Source organism: Apteryx rowi, unplaced genomic scaffold, assembly GCF_003343035.1.
Source record: "Apteryx rowi isolate R43461 unplaced genomic scaffold, aptRow1 scaffold_502, whole genome shotgun sequence".
NCBI classification, from domain to species: Eukaryota; Metazoa; Chordata; class Aves; order Apterygiformes; family Apterygidae; genus Apteryx; species Apteryx rowi.
Genome location: NW_020450764.1, coordinates 237,707 through 264,164, shown reverse-complemented (window position 1 = coordinate 264,164; position 26,458 = coordinate 237,707). Strand labels below are relative to the sequence as shown.

Here is a 26,458-nt window from a genome sequence, read left to right as displayed (position 1 = left end):
GAGAAAATTTCATTCCCCTAACAAATTCAGTGTATAAAACTGCAAAAAAAAACCAAGCAATGAGAAAAATGTGGAAAAATACTGCAGAAGTGGTTAATACCTTTGGGGCTAGGATAATTCTTGACAAAATTCTTATATAAGCTCACCAAAGAAGGGATGAATGTGTGTAAAGCATTTTTGCACTCAGAAACACGCACACACATACATACACACCCACACCCTCACCCACACGCTTTTCTTTTTTTTTTTTTTTTTACAATCAAATATATATAGGCATAAGTTCAGCTTTCTACATATGTTAGTGTACAATAATTGTTTCACCTTATATAATTACATTTGAGTATTCTTCATTAAGAAAAATTCAGCAGTTTTTGAAAAGAAGGCTGCATTTACAGTGCATAGCTGTAACAAAAAAGAACATTGTCATATAGTATGTACATAAATAAAAATACTCCATTTAACATTTGTAAGTACTCAACTACTTTAGAGAATGTAGCAAATAAACTATCTGTGCACACACTCCGATAGTTATATCCAACTCTCATTAATAATGTAACACCACGTCCGCTCATTAGAATAAATCGCTGAACAAGCTGCACATTTGACCATTAACAAGGCTTTGAAAATTTTGCTGTGGAAGATCAACATTGTAGACATTTACATGGGTGTCAGAATTAAAAGATGAAACTTCAAAATGTAAGGGAAGCTTTAGCCTTTCATTTTCTCTTCTGCAGGAAAAAATGGGGGGGAAAAAAAAAGAAAAATCCCCAAACCAAAAARCAGCAGATTGTAGGCTTCTAGGACTTGTGGTTTCTCCTGGATTGTCATAGGATCACTGTGTCATGAGAAAAAGCTTCTTTTAAAAAGAAAAAAAMCCCAGCAGTGTCTGATTCCCAGGTATCAGCAGCCGTAGTTCTCAAATTTGCTTTTTTGTGTTTTTTTTGTTGTTTTTGTTTTTTGTTAAAATGCGATATGTACACATTTTGAAGTTCTACATTGTAAGTGTATCTCTGTGGAACTGCTGCCATGTCATGTGGTTTGCACTCGAACCTGCTATGAACGACAGAAATCCCCACCACCAATCACCCCAGGAAAGCAAAGCTGACACCCATGGCCACATGTGTGCTTACTGGATATCCATTCTGCCTCTTCACTCATCGAGCAGCTGTGTTCATGTAAACCAAGGTTTTGAACAGAGAGTGTAAAGTAGGAGAAATTCCTAAATATGACTTTTTAATCGTCCGTTATTGAAGGACGTGATGTCCGTGAGGTATTCGCCATCCCTCCGTTTTCCTCAGGTGTGATGCACGTTACCTACGCAGGCTCCGCTGTGCCTCTTTAAGTAAACTATCAAAATCCATGGAGTCATACTTGCTTTTAGTGGAAGCAGGATCAAAATCATCTGAGTTTGAATCTGAAACCAAAGAGATGCAAGTTCAGTAAGGAGCCAAGAGGTGCTGGCTCGTACTTTTATTACTTTCTTTGTACAACAGTACCAACAAAGCACTACAGAATTAATCCACTTGTGTTTCCAGGTTATGGGATGATAAAAGCCCAGGAATGGGTATCAGAGAAGTTTTAGGTATGGACAGAGCTTTCTGATAAGACTCAGAACTTAACAAAAGCAGTACCTGCCATAAGCACAAGGAAAGAGTTATAAACCGAATGTATATAGAGCAGGTAAGCTCAAAGGGCTTTTCCAAGGACTGAGCACGGCTTATAGGTTTCTCTGTAGTCCAGGAAATCTTGACAGATACTTTACCAGGTGGTCCTGAAGAAAGCCAGGGTAGCCTGCTGGACAGCACACAGGACACATTTCTATTTCTTGCTGACCCACTGTGCAATCTTGTGCAAGTCACTACATCTCCCTGAATCTCTGTTTTTCCCTTATTCTCTCAATTTACCTGTTTAGAGTATGAGCAATTCAGGGCAGGGCCTCCATGCTGCCATATGAACCATCTCAGGTGGGATCCTAAGCTTCTTGTAACATATGTGATAAGTAATAGCAACAATAATGGTTCAGTTCCTGTGGAATGTGTGTTTTAGGGGTGACCTATAAGATCTGCTCCAGATTTTATAGTTGCTCAGATATACATCGTTCTGTTCCTACAGCAGAATTGTGCATTTGTGGTCATATAGTTGCAGTACAGCAACTATTGACATGGCTGCAAGCACTGAATTTCCTTCTGGAGTCATTCCTACTTAACGCTGACTTTCCCTCGTTCTTGTGACACACTTTCTTTCTGCAAGTGCCAACACAAGAAATGGCAAGAAAACGGTGCTCCGAGATTAAGAAGAACTCCTCATCTACCACTATAAGACACACTGTGAATTAAATGTTCATTACAAGTTGTTAAGACAATATCCTCTCACACAGGAGAGGTGTTAAAGTTCTGACTACCATTTTCAAGTGTTTTCTTTCTTCTGTACTCAACCCAAGGCTGATTAATTCTCTCTGCCCTTGCACTAGCTCATGAATTTTAAAGTTCATCCTGCCATTTCCTTATGTAGCTATATCAGATTCTCTGCAAAATACACAGAATGCAGTCTGAAGTAGAGAGGCTCAATCTGTCAGCACGACAAACTGAAAATACTCTGCTCAGAGATACTTTGGGAATCCCACTCGCTACAGAAAGCTCTTCCAGGGAATACTCCCAGTGATGAATAATGTTCAAGAGGGTTCCCTTTGGACAACTTATTTTAAACCCCAGATTTTCTGAGATACAGAGACACCCCTGGCTTCCACTACTAAAGATAAGTCAAATCAACTGAAGACTTCAATCTGTTTTTACTGTTTTTATCAGGCAACATTTCAAAAAAATGCCTTGCTACCTTTAATATTTTCACCATCAATCCTCTGTCTCTTCAGCAGTCAATTGCCTTTTCTTAGCTTTACATTATCTGTTTAGCCACTGAAATGAATTATAGCATATTCATTGTGAACAATGTGTATCATCTTTATCATTTATTCTGAAAAGACATCAATTGGTTAGAAAAAATATATTTATATTAACTTCCTGCATTGTACAAAGCCAAGGGCAGCACATACAAGATTTCATTAGCACTGTCTTACAGGGTTATGCAGAGATTTTAATGACTGTGGTCATTAATTTATAAAAAAAAGTAACACAATATCTGATTAATAAAGATTCAATGGCAAAATGTCCCTTGCTATTTTATTCAGAAAACATTATCTCCCAATACCTTTAGATGGTTTATGCAGGTACCAGGAGAGGTTTAACACATAATGAATACTTTACATTTTAAAAGATAATTAAATAAGAGGTGAGTTTATAATTTATTATACTATTATAGAGGATATTTCAGTAGTCTGCAGTGTCTCTTTATGTACATACACATCATAAGTATTCCTGCAGTAAGAATTTGAACACCTCCAAACATATTTGCAAGGGAAAGCACCAGACAAAGAGTATGTGTGCTCTGCATCAGCCAGCCTGCATCGCAACCTCACCGAGAATGTAGGACAGTACTGTACACTTCTCCTCAGCCAGAAACAGGAAAGACCTGGATCAGTTGTTATTGCCAGTATGCACACTGGAGACTGCCAGGGGAAGTGCAAACACCAAGGGACATGCTAAGCTCTCCACTGGAAGGAGCCTCTCACATCATGACTGCAAGGCCCTGAGAAGGAGATGCTTTCATACATACATTCCTGTGCTTGATGTGGGAATCACCAGCTGAGATCTGTGGCCTCTGACTAAGGGTCAGATTTGGTTGATCATCACAAGCCCTTCTGGCTTTCAAAGCTGAGAAATTATAAATCACATTTAAGAAATGCCTCTTGCAAGTTCTACACATTTACAGTCAAGACTCAAAGTGAATTTTTTCTGTGAGGCACCTACTTTGCTCTCTGTTTGGGGTTCATGAAAATAAATCAGGTGTTRGAACCAAGCAGTCATTAAATAACAACAAATAGTAAAGCATGCTGTAAGTTTCTATGGTGCTATCATTTCAACATGGCAAGGTATTCTTGAATACGGGACACTGACTTTGATAATGATAAAAATGGGCTTTCAAAGAATTTTCACAGACAAATATCTGAAAAAAAGTCAATTCAGATTAGAGTTCAGATTACCGGGCTTTTGAACGTCTCACAGAAAGTAAAAACCACTTTCTTTAAAAAAAAGAGCACCTATCATTTAAATACTATAAGCAACTCCCTCCCCAAAACAAACAAAACCAAGCAAATCCTAATTTCTCCTGAGTTATAAGGTTCCAATTGTGTACTTTAATTCGCACAGAGCAAAATACCAACCTAGGTCTGCATAGTTAGACTTGCAAAATTGCTTGCGTCCACAAAAGTACAGCTCAAAGTCAGGTTCATTTGACCTGCGCAAAGTGTATCCATTTTCAAGAGCAGCAAAGGCATCACAAGTATAACGGTAGGTGATGAAACCATAGCTGTCTCTGTAATTGAAAAACAGAGATGTGAACAAAAACTAAAGAGTTAATGCAGATTAGTGTAACCCTTTCCTGAAAGCAAGAACTTGCAGGAGATCCAGCAGTGGAAATGCTAGAAGTACTGCATCCATTTATCAGCATGATTGTCCTGTCATGCAGCTAAATACTTATTTCTTGGACAGGAAATCTCAACTAGCAAGATTAATAAATAAGGATGAAAGAAAATAAATAAAGTTTTGAACTCAGCATGTCATCTGTCACAGCACTTACATTGGTAACTCCCATACCAGTAATCTTACTGCCATAATTTTTTACATATGGCAGCTCCCAACAAGAAGTAATCTCAGAAGTTCTTACCCATCATCCCGTAAATTTACTGTGCACTCCTCAATTTCACCAAAAACTTCAAACCGGTCCCTCAGTTCTGTCCGGGTTGTGTCAGGTCTGATTTTGCCCACATAAATCACACGACGTTCTTCCTATAGAGAAGGAGCAACAGGGAAGGGATATTTTTACCAAACGTGTAATACAGATGAACCTATACGTATAGGCATACACATACGCACACAGATATGCTGAGGATGCATAATTATAGTAAGTCACATACGGAAAGGACTTACTGAATCCTGCTAAAAAGTAAAAATGGTTGTCTACTGGAAAAATTTAAGGTATTTAAATGATGACACATTTGTCAGGTATTGTGGTCCTGAAAGGCTCCACTGCTTGCTCTGTCACTTTTCTGCTATACATCCACTGACAATTCCCTTCATATCTCTTTGTATTTTCTTCCAACTTTTTGACTACTTGTAAACTCTTCAGAACCAGCAACTCACTCTCTCTTGCAATCTATACAACACTGAGCAAAACCAGGACCCAATTTTAGTTGTGGAGTAGTATAAAGTAACACAATTGTATAACTGAATTATAACATTATAAACTCAGACTCAGTTGAGCCATCTTGCAATCCACAGTTCCATCACGATCCATATCTCAAAATAGAGGAAAACTTGTGTGGACCCAGAAGAAAATTTTTATTGAAATAAATATTTTTAGGAGCAAGGGAAGAGAATAAAATACTTCTTTATGTTACCATTAGACTTTTGATTACTTAGGGAAAAAAATTGCCTAAATTCCCTGATTTTACTGGTGTTAGGGGATCATTTGCATGTTATTTCAACATTTAGAGCAAAACTTCAAAGGTACTTTTAAAATCAACACGTCGTGGTCATATCATACTCTTCCGAGTGAAAACGTCCAGCAGAACAACAGAAAGACTAAGAGACCCTGCAAGAGTCACTTTATGAATTTTTGGATTAACACTTTTCTGAGGACAGAGGTGAGTTGCAAGCAAGGCAAAAGGTAGAAAGAGATCTTCATATACCTGTTCTTAAGGTAACAGGGGTGAAGAAGCACTAGCTGTATGTGGATTGGGTGCCCAGCCTTCCTTTGTCTCATGTTGCCTCAGGCTTGAGGAACTGGTACTGCTGGCCCCTTGCTCACCACCCCCCCCCACATTCATCCCATAAATTGAACCACCACCAAATTCTCAGCTGGTGTAAATTTGTCAGTTAGTGGAGCAATGTCAGTTTAGACCATCAAATTTGGCACCTGAGACTTGTGTAGAATTTAGGTGCTGAGTTCCAAAGGAGCTATGCTGGCTGCGGAGAATTCATGACTATCTTAACCTGAAGGTGCCTAAAGGCTAATGGCACCTCAACTGTGCAATCCAAAAGGCTCTAGGGATCTATATATAGACTCTCATTGCTGCTCAGAAACACCCTTGCCTGAAGAGACAGGTAGTTTATAGTGTCACAATTCCAATACAGCAGGAAGTATATGTTTCCTATGAATCCCCAAAGAGGCACAAGGCACTCGTCATTCGTGGACCACAGACAATAGTAAGACCTAAGACAATAATATTGAGCTCACATCAAAATACATGTGGAAACAAAAATGATCCTGATGACTCTTTTTTGTTTGTAAGAGCAATCACTGGAGATAGAGGGGACCATCAGAACTCTTCTTCGTCCATGGGGTCTGAACTCCCTGTTCACTCTGTGGCACTCTGCTTCCAGAGACTATTCGATACAAAATTAAAACAATTCCTGGAGCAGGAAGACAAAATTAAGATATCTGCTTCCCAACAGAAACCCCTTCTCACTAGATTAGTGAGTCAATTCTTTATTGATTATTCTTTTCCTGGCCCCATAAATTCCAAGGAACCAGATCCAGTTAATCTAAGCTACTGAGAAATGAGCGATTTGGGATTAAAGCCCCAAGCCCCAAGAAATGGAAATCCAAGATTCCAACACATTCATTTCTTGAACAAATGCCCTAACCACTGAGGCACAGCACAAAAAGGGACCACTGCAACACTCTGGGTTCTGTGTAACTCTGTGATCAGCCCAATGAAGTCCCATTTGTTCTGTCAAAGTATGTATATGCTCTGCTTAATCAGTGGGATCAGGTAAGCACCTCCTTCAGATGATCTAAACTATTTTCTCTATTGAATATTTAAGGAATCAAGGTGACTCAATTAGTCCTCCTCTATCATCCTGCCAGGACAGACACTCATTTTTAAATGTCACGCCCTCTAAGGTGTGTGGGCTAAAAACTGCCCTTGTTCTCTGCAATATCAGCTTAGTCTGAAGAAGCTAGCACTGCTAAAAGGATGAACGTGCTCACGGTTAGCCATAAGTTTATGGAGGAGGGGCTGTTTCTTAGCCTCCAAACAGCTGCTGATTTTTAGCTCTGCCTCCACAGAGCCCTGACCCTCCTGACAGAGGGTTTTGGGTAGGGCTTCTGTGAAATAAAGACTGCAGACAGTAAGCAACAGAAATCTGCATTTCTTCCATTTTCCCCACTCTAATTCTGCTTACTTTTCATTATGGTTGGGTGCCATAAACTTCAAAAACAGGAAAATCTGCATATGCACAGTAATTACTTTTTCAGACTGTTTTACCAAATCAAGGATTTAACCGCATTGAAACACTTGATAAGAAACAATTCCATTGATACTTGCTATTGAACCTAAATGACTGACCAGATGGAGCAGAACATAACATAGCAGACTGTCTAATATACTTTAGCTGAGATAATACATCTCAACTGAAAAAACATAATGTTTCACTCACTGACATGGAGACTGTTATATTATAGTGTGTTGGAAATAACTATTGCACACTCTTCCATAAGTCTCTGTGCATGCCTCTGCAATTTTTCCTTCTTCTATCCCTCTAATAACCTTTATATCTCTAATATCCCTTTAAGACAACTGTAATAAAACAAAACTGAACAATTAAAAAAAAAGCCTGTTAAACTATCACTAGGGGAGTAAGTTAAACCTGCAAAATTAAGGAAATTGAAATTTAAAGCTGAAATGTACCATATGTCCTCCAGTGTGCAGGCATGAGGAGATGTTCTTTCAACTACTTTTTTTTAAGTAAACTGCCATGATGATATAAGGTTTTGAAGAACCCAGGATTCATACAGTATTGTCTTTGTCTTGGCTAACTTTGGTTTATTTAAAAGCAATTATGAGTAAATGTATTTGCATTCATAGAGTCACCTCCCTTTTATACCTGCCTGTTAATAAAYAGGAGTGATACAAGCTTAACAAGATTACAGCATACCTCTAAATGTTAAAGATTTATTTTATAGTAAGTTACATGCATAAGTCCATATGTGCATATTAAGTATGTTTTTTACTGCACTTGTTAGAAGAGATGATATATGACTTGGGAACSTAGAGATCTGCAGGGAAAAGCTTTTGTTTTCAATTTAATGTAGGCAGAGGGAACCTGTAGGAAACTCCAGAAAGCAGTGTTCATACTTCCCTCCCAAAAGTGCAGATGATTTATTTTGCATGGTAAGTGTTGAGTATGGTTCATTCATTTTCCAGGTAAATAAAGGAGAGAAAAAAAAAAAAAAAGAATTGTCCTGCCAACTCCCTCAGGCCCAACATGTCTGTCTTCTTCCAGTTTATCTAAAGCTTTTTTTCCCTCAATCTTAGCCCTTTTAACCTTGCATTAAAGACATCTGAATGGGCACATGTGGCAGGAAATCTCTGACTGAAAAGGAGTATTTTAAGTCTCAAATTAAAATACTAAAGCATGCACAAACTTGAAAAACAAGACCAGGATATACCTTGCAAATCTAGGAGTCAATAAAGGGACTGCCCATGCTGCAAAACTCACTGACGCTAAGAATCTTTTTGTCTGGCATACACTTTCTTCAAAACTTTTTTATTTTTCCCTTCCTCATTTTTCATCTTTAATTTCACAATGAACTAAAGTGCAGATCATTAGAGGTATTAGTTTTCAAATGTTTTTTTTTTGTGCCAGGCTTCTTCACCCAGCAGTTGTTTTCTTTGCCCCGGTGGAGTGCTGCTGAGCAGGCTCAGTGGGAACTGAGGTGCTCTCCCCACCGTTTTCCTTGCCACTTCTTTTCTGTGCATTTGTGGTGCATACTCAGTTCTCCAAAACCCAGATAATGCTCTCTGCGAAGCTGAGAGATGAAATCAGGTAGTAGCGTTTTAAAGCTGAGGTCTGTCGGTCACCCCATGGGCTTGTCAAAGGCTCCACTGTTTCCTCCAGCACAGGTGGCAGCCCAGGTACAAGCCCCATGCCTGCATTGCCTTCCATGCCAAAGGACTTGTCCTTCTCTTTCAGTACAAAGCAATAAAGAGATTTATCCTTAGAGCTAGAGGCAAAATATCATTTTGAACATGTAATGGGAATGGTTGGGCAGAGATTAAAAAAAATAAAAATGCTATGTATTACTGGAAAAGCCAGTAAAATATAAGCTTCTGACATAACAGAAAAAACTTGCCTTAGATACTGCATTAAAGAATAATTCTGGACTATGTAAGACCTTTGGACAAGTATGAATGGAAAAAGGAAGGCTCATGAAGACTGGAAAGGAGAGAAAAAACATTCCACAGTATTTTCAAGTGTTCCTGTGTGGCAGACTGAGGACTGAAATAATTCAGACACACTGCATGGTGACTGCTAGAAAAACAGTGATGGACCAGTAAAACTCAAGATTTTGGTAATCTTTTTCTCAGCAACCAGTACAGCAAAGGTGGAATCCTGGAATCAGGGTCAGCAAAATGAGAAACTACAGAAAAAGCCAAAGTAAATATACAACATACACTGGATCCTTCATCAGCAAGCATTTACTCCATTAGAGGCTAAGTCTGGTTTTAGACTTTAGAGAAGCCAAGCACTCATTTACAAAACCACCTTTCTCCTGCCTTCCTATGGTAGAGCAATATATTTTCTTTGAAACAGTGTGTTTCCTTCCGCTGTAGTGGCCTCCCAGTGCATTTATCTGTTTATGCCTGTATGCTCTCTGGGACAGGGACTCTCTTGATATTTGTGTCATGTAGGCTGTCAGCACTTAAGAAATGAAAAGTAATAATGTTAATAGTAATTTTCTTCTTCAGTATAAAAGAGGATTTTGTTATACTTCCTGGCAACAGCCTGAGCAAGCAGCAAATGAAGCTGCACGGAGGCTGTGACAGTAAGTCAGTGTAGCAGCCACAGCGGCAGAGTAGCACAGGTTCAAAAACTTTAGGCTGCTAATTGGATGGATTAACCTTCCAGCCCTGGAAGGGGCTTCCTTTAATGGGGAACCAAGAACTGCTTAAACATTTAAGGGCTTCAATGCTCCAGGAGCACTAGTGTGCTGAGTGTGCCCCGCCAGACTTGTAGATCTGCTAGACTCAGGCTTGCTGAACACTACCACCCATCCGCTGGCCAGCCCCCTCTTTACCCAATGTCTTTCTGCTACCACTTGACCACTTACTGTTGATGCAAAGCTTTCTCCCAGGGCTCGCAGGCCTGTACACTGTGGAGCTGTCACAGCTCTTCAGGCAGGCTACAGTACTCACTGCTTCCAGTGCCTCTCCCACAATTGCTGCTAACCTGCTAACTCCTCTCAAGCCTCTTTGCCTGGTTGTCAGACTCCAGGACCGAAATGTGCTAACTGTATTTCTGAACCCATCCCTTGGAAAGTATTTGCCACACGGTCTGATGATCTGCTGCAGGAAAAGCCTCCATAGCTCACAGATTTCCTGAGGTGTATCAAAAGAACCAAGCAGTCCTCAGTCTCCTTGGCAAATCACTATGATCTGCCTGGGTTGTGGGTTGGATGACAGTTTCTGCAAAGCCCTGAGTAGACTGTCTCTTCCTGCAGTTCTTCCTCAAGTTTGATGATGAACGTCTCTACTATGACCTGGTTAGCATTATTAAGTGACTTGGCTAAGTCTGGGTAGCTGGGTAGGCAGACCAGCATTACATTCAGTGAAGATCCMTTCCAAAATGAAATTTGGACCCAGTGAAATATCTAAAGTCAAGATCAAACTAAGCTATACTAAAATTTGTTCAGTTAGCAAAGGTATCACATTCAGCAGCATTAAATTAAACAAACGAATGAATGATGAAATTATTTTTCGTACTATCTAATTGGAAAATGACTTGTGGACTCAGCCCACATTTTTGAASTGTGACTGCTCAAAATTGAGACCCCAATCCACAGAAAAGGCACTGAATCTCCATCAGCTTGCGGGGGGRAGAAGAAAGAAGAGAAAGAAGAGAAGAATATTACAATACCTATTGAAGTTAAGCTTCACCTTTACACAGCTGTAAGTCTAGATATGAATTCAGAAATCCATGCTGGAAAATGCTAGCCCAGGCCTTTAGCTGACCTAAAGTTACTGCAGCAAATGTGTTGCGTGCAAGACTGAACAGGTAGCCATTTAAACATGCCATTGTCACATAGCATGAACACAGACTTCTAAAACAAGCCTTTTTGGTCAATATGCCTTCACATCTGCCAAAATACAAGCCACCTCACAATCAGGGAGCATTGCTACACGTATGGTTTTGACAGATTGAAGTATGCGAAATTTTCTCCCACTTCTTTTTTCTAGGTGTCACACTGCTGTCGTTACATCCAGACTAGTTCTAGATGTTGATGTTGATCCAACAACACCTGATGGTGTTAGTTCAGTCACAATTTCTGTTCCTTTTCCCCTATGCATCCTTTCTACAACTAACTCCTGAGATCCTAGCGTGGTGCTTCTCATGAAGAAAAGCCACCTGTTCTATGTAGCACTCAAGCCACTAGTTTTACTCAATTTCTAAGCCATTCTTTTAACAGTATTTGGAGGTATGTTACTCATGAATCAATTCTTGTAGGATGAGAATAAGGCTAGCGAGAAAGGAAAGAAGTCCCCAATGCAGAAAGCAAAGAAACCTAAATTTATAGAGCAGTAAAAAGAGTTCAAGGAAAGAGAGGGAAGAAGAGATTCTTGGGGCTGAGTAGTGAGTTGAGTTCCTCAAGTAGGCAAAGAATGCTGCAAAAGAGCTCCATAAGCCAAAAGGAATAAGAAAGAGAACAGAGAAAGTTAGACTAAAATAGCAGTGCCTTAGTGAAATTAATACACATTTTATCATTGACTTCAGGGGTTCAGGGCTTCCCTTTCTCTGCTGTCCCCCAAGGCCACTTATTTGCCTAGCGAATTACCTGGTACAATTGAATTCCAATTTTTAAAGTAACAGTGCTGATAAACTTTGGAGAAAGGAGCTAACAGGATTTCATCTACATCTCATGCAGCTTATATACAGGTACCTAGATTTTAAGCTTTTGCTATGTTCCATTTATAGATATTTTATAAAGATATGATTTGCCATCCCACTAGATCATTTTACTTCTGATTTATTTATTATTAATAAATAAATACAAATTCCATAATAATAATAATTCAATAAATATAAACTTCGTTAATGAAGTTTATTTACCTGCCAGTGCTCACCTTACAAGAGAAAATAAATTCAGCCTTGGTTTTGAATAGTCTAAAATTCTTAACATGGAGGAAGTTACATTTCAGTGTATCTAGATCTTTCCAATTTTCTTTTCGTTCCTCTTTCCTCCTCTCTTGATCAGCTCATTTCCAAATATTTTTTTGATTTAAACTAAATCAAATTTTCTACCTTCTCAGTAGGATTCAGGTTGATTTACACAAGTATGGTACAGTAATTGAGAAGTAGTGAGATACGCTCATGGCAGAGGTCTACTTGAGTCTCTAATTTGTATTAGATCTAAGAAAAATCATAAGTTACAATTACTGAAAGTTAGTGTTCAGTGCTGAGTAGATGGAAGCCAGATATTTTAAAATTAACAGCAACAGTGACTTAAATATAGGCATATATAGTCAAGCAAAATCATTCCATTGCCTTCACTGGGTTTCAGATTAGCACAATACAGCACGTTATAGCCCTAAATCTCATGCTTTACAAAATATACGTTTCATCCATATTTTGTAGATAGCACACCTGAAGCAGAGAAAAGTGAAATGATTTGACCAAGGTCACTAAAGACAACAGTAAGAGAGACAAAAATCAGAATCTAAATTTGTCTATTCTTTTCCAGAATTTACTGTTGCCACTAGACTACACCAGTCTCTGTCAATCTCTATGCACTCTCAACTCTGGAGGCTTAAGCATTAGGAGAAATGCTGCAAAGAGTGTGACATATAACCTTTTACTACGAAGTCCACTAAAGGTGTTGGGAAGAGACCCATTCATTTTGGTAAGCTTTGGATAAAGCACTAAGGGAAAATCTGGAAACGAAGATGAAGCATCATAGTCTGCACAAGTTAATGCAGAGCAAGAGGATGGTCAGAGCAGCACAGAATGGAAAGAACGGGAACACAGAAAACTAAACAGAAGATGTTACAACAAGCCACCAAAAAGGCTTGACAACTACAAGGTGAGCCCAGACCTACAGCAGCTACCAATTTATCAAAACCATCGTGCAGTTCCCAACAGGGAACTAAGAAAAGGCAAAAGCCATCTGTCCCTCTAATAGTCATTCCTCTGTTCTACTGCTGCAACATGCAAGAGAGTTTAATGATTCCCACAGGGGCATTTCCTTTGCCTTGTGTGTTTGGGTTGTTTCACACAGAACGTTGATGCCCAAAATAAATAAATAATCCATATTCATTACAAAAGAACCTGTGTTAAGTCACATTTTTAAACCACATCATGTCTGCAGACTGTTTTACTAAAACTCACTTAAAAATTAACCAAGCTATAGACAGAAAAAAACAGAATTAAATTCATATCTATCCTTTGGGTCCCAGCTATGAATTCTGTTATTTGCACCCTCTGTAGGGACAATTACAGCTACCACAAAAGTATGATGACTACTTACATAAGCTGACTGGCTTCTACTATTGCTTACTAAAGAAACAGAAATTTGGAAACTAGACACTGTTTACTGGCAGTCTCATAGGTGATATGTAGTATAAAATGCAGGTTCACCGATAGACCTGTATAAGAAGTAGGTAGACAGGACCACTTTTAATTCTCTATTGTCTGAGATTGAACAATTTTCTAGTAAGTCCTTGGTATTTGCTGTCTGTGATGAACTTGGAGAGTTGCAATTTGCAGAACCTGAAAATATTAGTATTGCACAATCAAAATGCAAATTGTTATAAAGACACATATTTGCCTAAAATTAGATATACTAAGAAATACATGTGAGCAGATTTTTGTATTTTGTGTGTTCTACTATAAAGAAGAAAGAAAAGGAAGTCTCAGTTTTAGCTTTGGTTATCTACATAAAGAAACAGAAATCTATTTCAAAATGAAAGTTATCTTCACAGTGCTTACAATTGCTTTCTGCCTCTGTCTCTCCCTTTGTTTGGCCCTTTCAGATTCCCGTTTTTCATACTCTTTGCGGTATTCTTCCCTCTTCAGCCTTTCATGCTGATATTCCTCATAGCTGTCATATCTAGGAAACATAAACTTAGTCATTAAATCAAGCACCTGCATTTGTTAATATAAAATTAATAATATAACTTCTAGAATGCTTCACCATCTCTTGAGAATCAACTGAAAAGCAAGCCAAATGCACACAAAATGTACTACCTGGGTCTATGACTATACGGTGATCTGGATCGCGATCTCGCATGTAAGGGAGAACTTCTGTATGCTCGGTGTCTACAGTGGCTGGACTCATAATAGTAACAAGATCTGTAGGAAGAAACACATTTACCTCTGTCATTCGCTTTGAATCTATTGACACCATTTTCTCCCGAGCTACCTCTTACCTGAACTTACAATTTCTTCTAAGCTACCAGTGAGACTTGCTAGTGACAGTTTGCGATCTCCTGCTCATTTAAGGGGCCTCAAGTAATTTTTTTTACCCTTCTGAAATGTTCCTTATTGAGGCTGACGCAGAGCACAGAGTCAGCCACTGTCAACTTCATCTGATAGGGGCTGCAGCTAGATTGGCACAGGGCAGCTTGCAGATTGTGGAAAAGGTTAGCTCTGCAAGTTTCTCACCCACTGCTCTGCCTCTCTTCTCACTGGCTCCACTCAGAAAGTGTAAACTTGGCAAATTTGAAGGAAAATGGCAAACAAGCGTTTGTGTAGCAATCCTGTAACCTGCAGAGTTAATCAGCTCAGGGGCAATATAAGGAGTTGAGCTGTATTAAATTACTTCTTGTTTTTTATTTCTTTGCTTTAAGTTGCTTTATGCTTTTTACGATTTTCCTTCTTATTAATTATGATGATGACATGAATTTGCTGTACTGTACCTTGAAGAGGATCTACTACAGGGCGATCTTGATCTCGATTGGGAATATGGAGAACGGGAACAAGACCTGCGTTGAGGAAAGGACCTTGATCTAGAGCGTATCCTTTGGGATCTTTGAGAAAATAAGGATTTGGGTGGAGACACTGAATCTCTGCATGGAGAGTTAAAAGAAGAGCAAGAAGGCGATATATCAAATAATGAATAGGCTTGTGTCCCATCCCAAGGGTAGCATAGTTTATCATTTTCATCTTCGCTATCATCAAAGAGACCATCCATTGCTAGTCCTGAATTTATAAACATAGGTAGTTTGGAGAATTGTTCATCACTATAATCATTGTCCCTTAGTTCACTGGTCTTATCTGCCTCTTCATCAAAAACAGCTTGGCTGGGGTGACCAAAATGCTTATTCAGTTCAGCCCGAATTTCCTGGTCTTGGAGCTGTTTTCTGTTACTACAGTGGGAACCCTGCTTACTTGTCTGTAAAGTCTCTTTCTTGAAATACTGGTCTTGTTCTAAAGAAGAACAAATCTGACACTGCCACCCAGGTGAAGAATCCTTAAATTCTAGTTGTTTGGAGTCCTGAAGTTCCTGGGATATTTTAATGTGTATTTCCGATTTTGAATTCACAGATTGACAGTAGTCATGGTCACCAAACAGCCGCAAACTGGGCCGTTTTGTCTTTCTCTCCTCATGTCCACTGGACAGTACTGTAGTCTTGCTAAGCTGTGCATACAGCTCAGATTGTTCTGGACCCTTCTTGGTTGGGTTATTTCCTTGAGAACCGGAAGACTCACTATAGCGGGGCTTTTTTGAAGGTAGTATAACAGTCTTGCATGATGACTTCGGCTTAGGTGAAGTCCTAAAAGGATTATCTTGGTTGGCTTTATGAGGAGGGGTCGTCGGTGGAGTTAGGCCTAAGGGGTGGGGAAAAAAAAGGAGGAAAAGAACATTTTTAAGCACAGAAATAATGTTTATTAAGAAACTATACATGCTTCTTTAAAATAGATAAAAGTAGCATGAACCCATTCTATGACACTTTAACTTAACAATACTATTACTAGGAATAAGAGTATTTAGGGTTTGAGATACCAAAGTTCAGATAACAACGATGGCACCAATACTAAAGCATTGCCTTTAATCTTCAACATTTTTTCTGCCCCTCCCCTTCCTTCATGACATCCACCTCCTTCCTCTGTACTTTTTGATATAGAAAAAAAACCAAAAGATAAAGATCAAAAGACTTTTTTGATAAAAATCAAAAGGATTTTTATATAAAAATCAAAAGTCAAAAGACTGGACTGTCACAAACCTAAAGAAATTAGCAGACAAAACCCTGAATAAAAGCAAGTCTGAGAAAAACAAATGAGGTTACCAAAGAAACCTCTGTAGTACACAGAACTTAAATGCAAAGTAGTACAGCAACTGTACAACTTGACTGCAATGACTCTTTGTCTCCACAGTTCATTAACTTGGTAAACCATTGCTAATGTATGGATAATACATTATTGTAAGCATAACTAATACATTTTGCCTGAAATGGGGTTCTGCAACTGAAACCCAAGCAAACAATAGGACTACTGCAACTGTAATGAACATTTAGAACTAAATATTAGMGAGAGTCATGAAGTAGGGAGACTGAAATTCACTTGATGATAGAAATGAAACAGATAACTAAAGACTAAAGATACCAGTAACTACCAGGATTTTTCACATAACTATATCAGATTACACCACTATTGTAAGATGAAATTGCATGAAGGACTACAGCCCATTCTAGTAAAACCTGGGAACCAAAGAAGCATCTTCCCCGTTTTTTTCTAAGGGAAGAAAATAACTCTCAAAGTTATCTATCGAATTCATAAAAGTTGTTATTAAGACTTTATAAAAGAATGTCTATGTAGGCTTAAAAATAAACAAATACGTAAGTATTTTCCTGAATTAGGAACAGAGATAAGGGAGTTCTTCTAGTTTATCTAGTCCATCCTTAAGCATTCCAGAGACCAATGCTAGACCAGGTTTCCTTTTCTAGCCCAAGCAATGAGCTTTCCATGACTTAGCTAGTGAGAATGAAAAAAGGATGCAGACGCACTTTCAGGAAGTGTGTATTTCAAATATGGCTACAGAGTTTTATTTTGTATTTTTAACCATACAGTGGAACTCAGCAGATCAATGCAAATGGAACATGTTTTATAGTGTCTTGCTGTAAAGAAGAAAAAGAGTCCATCAATGCACAGTGCTCCCTAAGGAACATAAATGGAGACCGGGAGTCCCATTGCATTAGCTGCAATGAATTTGTCCCAGAAAAAAAGAAGATAGGAGTACCAAGACATGAATACTTGATGTGACAGAGAAGCTTGATTTTGTCTGAACATTTGGAAAAAAAGGGTTATGAGCTACCCATGACTACATAAAGACTTTGTCTAATGCCATTAAAGTCAGGGAAACCAAGGCAGAAATGCTGAACCCTAAAATTCTAGCTACCCACATGTGAATATAAAAATTGTGCAAAGTTGTCATTGTTAAAACTATTTCCTTTGTGTCCTCAATTTTCTCTTACTTCCCAAAAATTCACTTGAGCCAGCAGTAGGGATTTCACACCTTAACCGCCTCCTGAATAACAAACAATTTTGACTGGCAAACAAGTTTTTGTTAAAATGAAAAGAACAAGCCCCTTCAATATTCTGCAGTAATCATTTCTGGGTTGAAAATTCAGGTTTAGATTCAACAAAAATTTAAGTAAGCCAGGATGACTTTCTAAATTAAAAATTTAGAACAGCATTTTTATTCATGAAATTATATAGCCCATGAGGAGCCCTGGGGTTAGTTACTGAATTTTGGTATGTATTTTTAAAGAAAGAGCAAACTGAGAGAATATTAATTCCAGTCTCTCCTTGTTGCATGCTTATAAAGTACAAACACTCCACAACAGACGTCTGAAATACCTGCATACTCGAGAATTTTAGGCAAAGAAACCCCATATATAATCTAACGTTCAAAGTAAAATACTGTTTCTATCCCTACTTCTTTAAAACCAGCCCGGGGAGAAAGGAAGCTGCACACAGAGCAGCACGATTTCCAGAAGCCCCACAAGGAGTCCAGCAGTCTTGGGGAGGGAGGAACTAACACCTCCCCCAAAAAAGTACAAACTGAGCCAATGTACTGGCACTTCTTTTGCCGGCAAAGCTGTGCTGGGGACATCCTAAGAAAAGGCCACCTCGTGGCATTTTGGCTTTTTTCCTGGCTCTAAGCAGAAGCAGGAAGTGCAGAAACAAGTATAAATAGCTAAAAGTTGGAAAATGTTCATTTAACTTTTGAGCAAACTTCAAACAGGGGGCTGGGGAAAGGTGCAAAGGTTTGAATCAGATCTTGTTTATGTCACTGCTTTGGAGCCCACCTTCAGCATGGCCCGTGATCAGCTTCCAAAATGTAAACTTTGAGAAAGAGAGTTGGTGGCATGCTCGCTCATCAGCATCCCTTTCGCTACACTAATCACTGTAATCTCAACTTCATGCCACGATGCTGAATCAATAGTGTTAAAATATTCTATAAGCTTTGGATCATTTCATACACGCTGATTTCTCCGCGAATGTGTAAATTTAGCATTGACAGTGCAAGGTATGTTCTGTGCTCTCTCTTGAACTTAGCAGGTTTTGACAGATTTATGTAAGGACAGATGGCCATTACAGGCTGAAGGCTGACAAGAGGCAGTTCAGAGCATTGTTAACACACTTGCACAAACTCTCAGCAGTGCAGCACTGTGCAGAATGTAATTCAGACTATAGCTTTTTTATTGCTGCCTATTTTCTTTTGTCAAAAGAGCCTGCTGTGCACAGCAACAAATGGCTGCCATTACCCAGAATGTAATGGGTGTCAGACAAATCACGTAACACAAACAATCAAGAGTATGTAGGTCATATTTCAACAGAGCACAACCTTAGCAATATTTATGATTACTGCATTGAAATGTGCTCTATAATAAACAAGTACCTCTACATCACTCACGCTTATGTACTTCTGCACAGCAAATCTGTTAGAAGTGGCACATACTCTACAATCATCCCCCTTAAATAGTCTTTTTTCTTTTTAAAGTAAAAGGCAAGTATTTTTTCATGACATGCTATAAAACCATTTTCTTTGTAGGGACTTTTCTTTAATTGAATGGCTTTGGTAAATGGTACGTTTGCACTTTGCCTTGCTCTGTCTATACTGTGAACTCACTCAGTGATCTTGGGCTTTAAAATAGCGTATATCAATTTGTGAACGCTGCTGCCAAATCAGCACTGTCCTTCCCGCGTCTGTGCGACAAAAGGTGTCTGCATGTATGCCGACTCTGCCACCTTGATCTAGCAACTTCTTTTCAAGAAAGTCTTGGGGGGAGTGGAAGTAGTTTTGACACATTCCAAAACTGCACTAAAAAAACCTTAGTAACTCATTTAGCTCAGTTAGGTTGATAGCAGAAATTAGGGGAGTGCATTTACAGAAAATGTGACATCTTGACTTTTTAGGACTCATTTACAATGCTGTTTTATACAGACAGCAATCTTTCTAAAAAACATACTGTTACTGTTAGCATTTAAATATTTGATGAGGTTTGTTGTGCTTTGGAGAGGCTGAGAATTAGCATCTTTTGGGGAACACAGCTGCGGAACCTTTCTACAAGTGCACTGGGCTTATGGGAGGCACTGAAAATGAATTCTTTAATACCTTTTAAGTTTGAAAATGGATTGTCAGAAAAACATTATTTAAGGCCACTTAAAACACTGAATGCAAGATAATAGCCCAAATCAGTTAAAAAAGAAAAAAAAGAATCAGAAGCTCTTGCGTGTGGCACAGGACTGCAGAAGCCAGGAAAATATAGTAAAATTAAATAGCCATCATATAATAAAAAAATACATGCTTGTTGAGTAGTCAGTTTAATCTTGTTGTCAGTGCTGCAGAGAATAAATACAGACCCCTGAAAATATCTAATAATTTACTAGATTTTATTCCCTCTGGACATCTCTCTGTCTCACAACTCATTTTATCAGAAATCATTCTGAGGTCAAGCAAGTTCTCACATGATAGAATTTAAGTATTTGTTTTGACAACTAAGAGGTAACTCAGATCTAGAGGTGGGCAAACAGTAGGGTTTAAGAATCCTCAAAGATGCTCATGAATTCCAAATCACTATTCAAGCTAATTGCATTCATATAACTTTTTTTGTCATCCTTTTGGAGAGATCAAATTTTGCACACAAGACGACTGGCATGGTGTTTTTGTTCAAGTAAATTACAGAAATTTGTGTGCAAATGAAAGACTTTTCACTGAGCCACCAATAGGAGGGTTAAATTATTCTACCAGTTATTGATTTGTTACTTGTAAGGCAGTAGAGCCTTAAACATGTAACCTCACTTAATCCATGCACTTACATGATAGCTTTGAGTATTTACAAGTGAAGGTTTTAAAAGACACTGAGAAAACAGAGGGAGCTGAATTTCAAACATTTAGGAGCCATGTCTTCCAACTTTTGCCATTTAGAAGTTCAGCAGAAAGTCTAACATAATCATTTTGGAGCTCTCTGTCATCAAAAGAGAGAGACACGGTCACCTCCAGAGGGTGAGACATCCTCCTAGTCACCCCCTCTGCAGCTGCCTCCTCGGCCTTGGCCTGACAGGTAACAGAATAGAGGTCCTCCAGTAACACAGAAAGGTCCCATGCCCTGGAAGACTTTACAGCATTCCTGCCCATGGCCTCTTAGCACAGTGTTTGCAATGCAGATAGTTGTGGAAAGAAAGGGAGAAGGACCTCTCATGAGTCATCACCTCTTAGGCAGAACAAGACTCTTATTACACAGAAATTTCATCCACTATACTAGCATCAACTAGGGCTCCATATCATGATGTTCTGGCCCATGTTTCTCAGAACAGCACTACAAATGAGCTTCAGGAGTTGTGATTTTGGATAGCAATGGACTTATTCTTCTATCATAGGCCACTTAAAGTGTATTCGAGAAATTCTTACATTCTTAGATGTGGTTTCCCTTAAAACCAGTTTTAAAGATTTTGTCCCTTGTTATTTAGCAAATAAATATTTTTACAGTTTTAGAGAGGACAAAGTTACATTCATGAGTAATAACAAATCCATTCTAAAGCAAGATATAGCAGTAGCAAGAGAATGGTTTCAGTTCGACTTTAGGTATGTGAATCCAAAATGTACGTGTGACGAAGATTGATGGCTTGTGTAGGAAATGCTTTTATTTATTTATTTTTCTACTCTATGGTTAATTCATCAGTGAGGGAACCAATGTTGTTTTCAGCAGAGAGATCAAGGGAGCTGCTATTTATATTAAAATAYTTTTTGCTTCGATAGTGCGAGCAGCACTGCTAATGGTCTTTTCAATTCGGCAGTGAGATCAAGGCAACTCCTATTTAAATTCTAATAAATAGTGCTTGTACAGTGCAAGCTGCCCTATATAAGGACAATGAGCAATGCGGTTATCTGGATATAATTTGGAGTTGCCAGGGTCTCACTAAAGAACTCCAAGGTATTATTAATCACTACTGCCACTGTTTTTTTCCTGTGTTTTTTTTCTTTTCTTTTTTTATTACTGAAGTGGGTCCCAGTTCTGCCATGATTTACCCGCTTACACTGTAAGCTCTTCAGTACTAGGGCTTGTTTCTGTTATGTGCTTGCTTGTTTCCAGCACAAGTAGACTTGTGACATAAGATGCTACAGCAATAGAAATTAATGAGCTCAAACATAAAGACATGTACAACAGCCCACTTTTTTACAGATTTATATATATGTACATAAAAATAAAAGCTGTGTGTATGTAAAGGCAGAGATTAACACAGCTACTAAAGGAGGACATGCYGTCTCCTGAAATCTCCACACTAGGCACTCTGAAGAGCAGAGCAAGTCCAGCATGCAGTGGGACAGCCATCGCCGCCTGCGCTGCCTGTGAACACGGCCCCAGCTCCCTGGCTGCACACGCTCCACCAACTCTTGTTTGCTTTGATGAGCATTAGTTAACTAGCTAGACTGGATTTACTTCCAGAGGGAAAAATGTCATATTTTCATAGTACAATGCTCCTGTTCACATATTCATCCAGTTGTACTATTTCTCAGCTTCTGAYGCATATTTAATTTGCCAGTTCTCCTGGTTATATTGCCTAAACCAGCTACAAAGTTGTTTTGGTTCTTCCTCTGTGTGCAGCTGACACAGTGGAGAACCACTCCAGCTGCCCTTCCTGAGCGATCCTACAGCACTATGGAAGAGTCGTATCGACTCCCAATTTCTGCCCAGTCAGCTGATGTGAAGAGCAGGCTGCTATCTTTCTGGCTGGGAGAAAAAACTACTTCCTTCAGTGCTTTCAACTGTTTCTTGTACTATTCTGCTGTAGTCACCTCATCTACCCCTTTCAGCTGTAGCATTAAGCACTGACCTACTAGTGTGCTTACAAACAGGCACACTTGTGCAGATGTGCTTCCAGTAATGATAAAAGAGGCTTCTCTGTGCTTCAGACCTGTTGGCACTGAATGGGATTAACCTGCTGCATATAGCAAATTTTGCCCTGTATGTACTGGTTTTGCAAAAGCAAAGTGCATTGGAASGATGCTTCCTTTTGATATGAAGGGAAAGATTAAGACTACAGATTTTCAGGACAGGTAAGAGGGAGGCGTGTATGTTTCCATGCTGAATTAATGAAGAAGCTTTCGAGAAAGTGGAATGATGGTTGTTGGTAGGTGAAAGCAACAGCCCAAAGTGCATAAACAAACCTAAAGCTTGGACCTACTCTTGTGTAAATCTGCCACTGAGTTCAAGGTAGCCAAGCTGCTTTACAGTACCTGAAGATCTAGCTTGCAATGTTCCACCAAATGCTACAGAATACATAATTTGTAATCCACGCATCCCCTAGGTATGCTGCTGAAACACACTTCTAGTACACCTCTTATTTTTCAATATTATGCAACTGAGAAAGAAAACAATCTTATCAATAGCTCGGGCTGAACTGAATATGCAGTCTTGTGTTCAGCCCTGGACACTTCAGGAAAACAGTAGCAAAACAGTTCGGAGGAAAGCAATAGCAGATCTGAAGWCTAAAGGAAATGACTTTTATGGAATGAGCAGATGAATTAAATGAGTGTAATGTGGTGACGCATCACCTAAAACAGCACATGATAAAAATCTTTCAAAGGTATGAGCGCCAGAGAGATGAAAGGAGGAAGACAGATCTGAGGTTGTGTAAAGTGTGCTAATGGAAGAAATAGAGAGAAATTGAGAATATAAAATGAGTATCAATTAAAAAAATACCTTTAAGCTATGGAATAGTGTTTCAATGGCAGAGAAGAAAGCTGTTAGTTGTGACAATTTAATCTAGAGTTGACAAAACACCAAAATGTGCAATCACGTACAGCCCTACACTGGCCTGGAGACAGACTAGATGACATAACTTTTCTATCTGTAACATCTATTACATTGTGCTGTGGGGGTCTGTATTTGAAAGATAGTGCTCAGCAGTACACAAATCTATGGGGGAATGGGGAAGTATAACAGACAAATGGTTTCATTCATATTTTTCCAGAAATTATACTCTCTTGTGTAAGTATGGAGTCATATTTTCAACCATCTTCCCTCTCAGGTAACTGGATAAAAAGTCAATGCTAAACTGCACTGAAATTAGTCTGCTGGAGACCTCTGTAACATCTCAGGATACATGTTACGTTAGAAGAGGCAGGCACGCAAGCAAGCCATGCTAAAAGGAAGAGCCAGCACTCCACGTTTCTCACCTGCAGTTCCAGAGAGTTCCACACTTAAGGTTTGTTCAATAGTCTTGTTCTCAAATGGGGAACCCTTGGGATCACTGGAAGACAGGGCACATTTATAAAAACAAGCTGAAATGGAGTTGCTGTAGACAAAATGTATTAAAGCCCCCTCCCTTTTATAAATGTTTGCACTTTTTAGTACTTACTTTGGTGACTCAGGTGTCAATGGAAGTGATAAACTTGTTGGTTTGGCTAAAGGGAAAAAAAGAAAGCAATTATGAAATACTTAAATATTCTGTAATGTATACTAAAAAGACTTCTTTTTATTTCGGTGCTGGAATCCTATGTTAGTTAGTTAGGCTTGCAGTCCAATAGTTCAAAATGCATCTCAGCTTATGTTAAATAAATAAATATGGAGGAGACTCATCCTGATTCCTCATTACTGGCACCAAAGGGCACCTAAATTTCAACAATGATTTACATCAGTTACTGTACCTCTGAAATATGGTACAAAGCCCAAATGCCAAGAACCTTTCAAAAGTAGAGTGGTACATGTTAAAAATCAATGAAGAAATTTACAGGATATGCTGTGAAAATGTTATTTCTCTTAGATTTAATTTAGACTACAGTTCACATTTTATTTGGAAACAAGAGCAGCAGAATAACTACAAAGTAACAGAACATTATGAATATTCAGTTAATTTTACTTCTACAATATACACTTTTATATATAGCACTGAGAATAGGTTGCTTCTGTGAGGCCAGAGTCCAACCAGCTATAGTCCAAATTTCTGCAAATTATCCTGCAAACTATGAGAAGCCATGGACATAGTCACAGATGGTTAAAAATGAGGTTGAAGCTCTCAGCCCTACAGTCCTGACATACACAAAAACCAAAGCTTTAGCTATAAAAATACAACTCTTTGTACCTTTTATTAGTGCAAACGTGTATTTTCCCAAAGCAAACCAAGAACTAGCATATTTTAAAACAACTAAGATTCCTTAAATTGCCAGGAAAATGTTTTAAAATTAAAGAGATTTTATTACTTGCAAATTTTAGTTTTCAAAAGTTAAATTGATGTTTAAATGCAGAGTACTGTACCAAGAACAACAGCAGGGGATCTCTTCTGCAAATTAATTACTTAAGACAAAATGTTCCCCTTGAACATTCCTGCACTGCAGATCTTTTGTCCAGAGTGTCACTACTGCATATTTCGTATTCATTCCAGGCATGGAAATCCCATCGACATTAAAGGATTTTGTATGCAAATTGATTACTTTCATAAGCTCTAGAGCATTCCTGAAACAATATTCCATTTTTAAAAAATTAACTCAATTCTCAAGGGCTGCATATTGTTTCTCCTCCTCCCCGTATGAAAGTTAGAAGTGGAAGCTCAGGTGTTCGCCTCAGGTTCACCTTCCTCAGAAGTCGCTCTCAGAGAGGAAATTCATCTAAATGGGTTATTTGTCCGATCCAGCACTGTATTAAGAAAGCTGTTATGCTAAGACCGAATGCAAGYTGACACATCTTTGTGGGTACTATATATACCTCTAGGCATATTGTTTGCCACAGTTGCTGGTGGCTACCTAGAGATAAAACTGGCTTAAAACCAATAAACCAAAAACCCAGCCCCCCACCCCACTCCAAACTCACAGTAAAGCTCAGGAGCAAAGTTTTGTGGGAAGGCTTCCACTGTGTTTTAGAGGATAAAATCTACATACTCTTACCCAGTTTCGGCTTTCAGAGCAAGTTGAATGTGTAAGAGCTGTTTAAGCCTCTGAAAAGTCTCATTCTAGCTTTCATTAGAGAAGCAGATCACAATATATATATATGACACTGATCTGCATTGATTTTAGGCAGTTACCAGTGAGACCTCCCACTGAGAAATTCATATACCAAAACACCTATTAGGCATTTTTTTACTGCTAAGCAAGGACTTGACCAAACAGAATTTCTGCAAGGGTTCATCCTCACATACAGTTATTGATAATGTAAATATTTAGCCAAGACAATACCATTTTTCCTGGTACATGTTTATTAGAGTTTCAAGATTGTGTGTGTGTGTGTGTGTGTGTGTGTGTGTGTGTGTTAATATTAAAAGGGTTCACATGGAGTTGCTTGTCCCTGTAAATTGAAAACATTCAGGTTCAAAAGAACTAAGTTTCCTCATGGGCAAATTTCAATGCAAAACCACAGATGATCTTTTGCGTGAATGGGTTTGTGGACATTCCCGTGGGTTTGCAATATGTTTGCAACAGTAACCCTAAAGGAAAATATCATTTGACTTATTCTTCGTGAGCTTTCCCATAACTTTGAAAGAAAATATCAGACCCTGATTATTTTTTAAAACAGAAGGAGCACTTTTTTTTGTAGTTTTGATTAAATGTATGAACAAATGACTACAGGTCTGTGAATACCGGTTACATTTGCAAGGTAGATTTTGCATGAATTGACTGTTCAGCCTGAAAGACACATATTCTCCATGTACTGTATCGATACTGAAGTCATACGTTGGGGTATGAGACAAATTTGATGAAAAACAACATTTCAGAAGCCTGCAAATTGAACTGTAGGAACTCGAGAAGAGTTCACCTGCAATACTACTGAAACCACAGTCATCTATTAAACACCGGTAAGTTAGCTACAAGCCCCTTTGTGATTTTCCTAACCTCTCCTTCCGCC

At 38.7% G+C, this 26,458-nt stretch overlaps 1 protein-coding gene across 3 annotated transcripts in view; it reads right to left on the bottom strand.

Annotated features, from left to right (window-relative positions):
* Nucleotides 1-1,310: 1,310 nt before the first annotated feature.
* Nucleotides 1,311-26,458, bottom strand: part of PPARGC1A (PPARG coactivator 1 alpha) — a 64,197-nt gene continuing 39,049 nt past the window's right edge. For 2 of the 3 annotated variants that reach the window (XM_026079896.1, XM_026079897.1), the window contains exons 6-13: nucleotides 23,982-24,027; nucleotides 23,800-23,873; nucleotides 15,032-15,944; nucleotides 14,361-14,465; nucleotides 14,103-14,223; nucleotides 4,780-4,901; nucleotides 4,277-4,428; nucleotides 1,311-1,414 (exon numbers count right to left, since the gene is read on the bottom strand). In XM_026079896.1, coding sequence (XP_025935681.1) covers nucleotides 1,311-1,414; nucleotides 4,277-4,428; nucleotides 4,780-4,901; nucleotides 14,103-14,223; nucleotides 14,361-14,465; nucleotides 15,032-15,944; nucleotides 23,800-23,873; nucleotides 23,982-24,027 — 1,637 coding nt within the window. The remainder of the gene's footprint in view (nucleotides 1,415-4,276; nucleotides 4,429-4,779; nucleotides 4,902-14,102; nucleotides 14,224-14,360; nucleotides 14,466-15,031; nucleotides 15,945-23,799; nucleotides 23,874-23,981; nucleotides 24,028-26,458) is intronic. The other variant, XM_026079898.1, reaches the window with a different exon arrangement.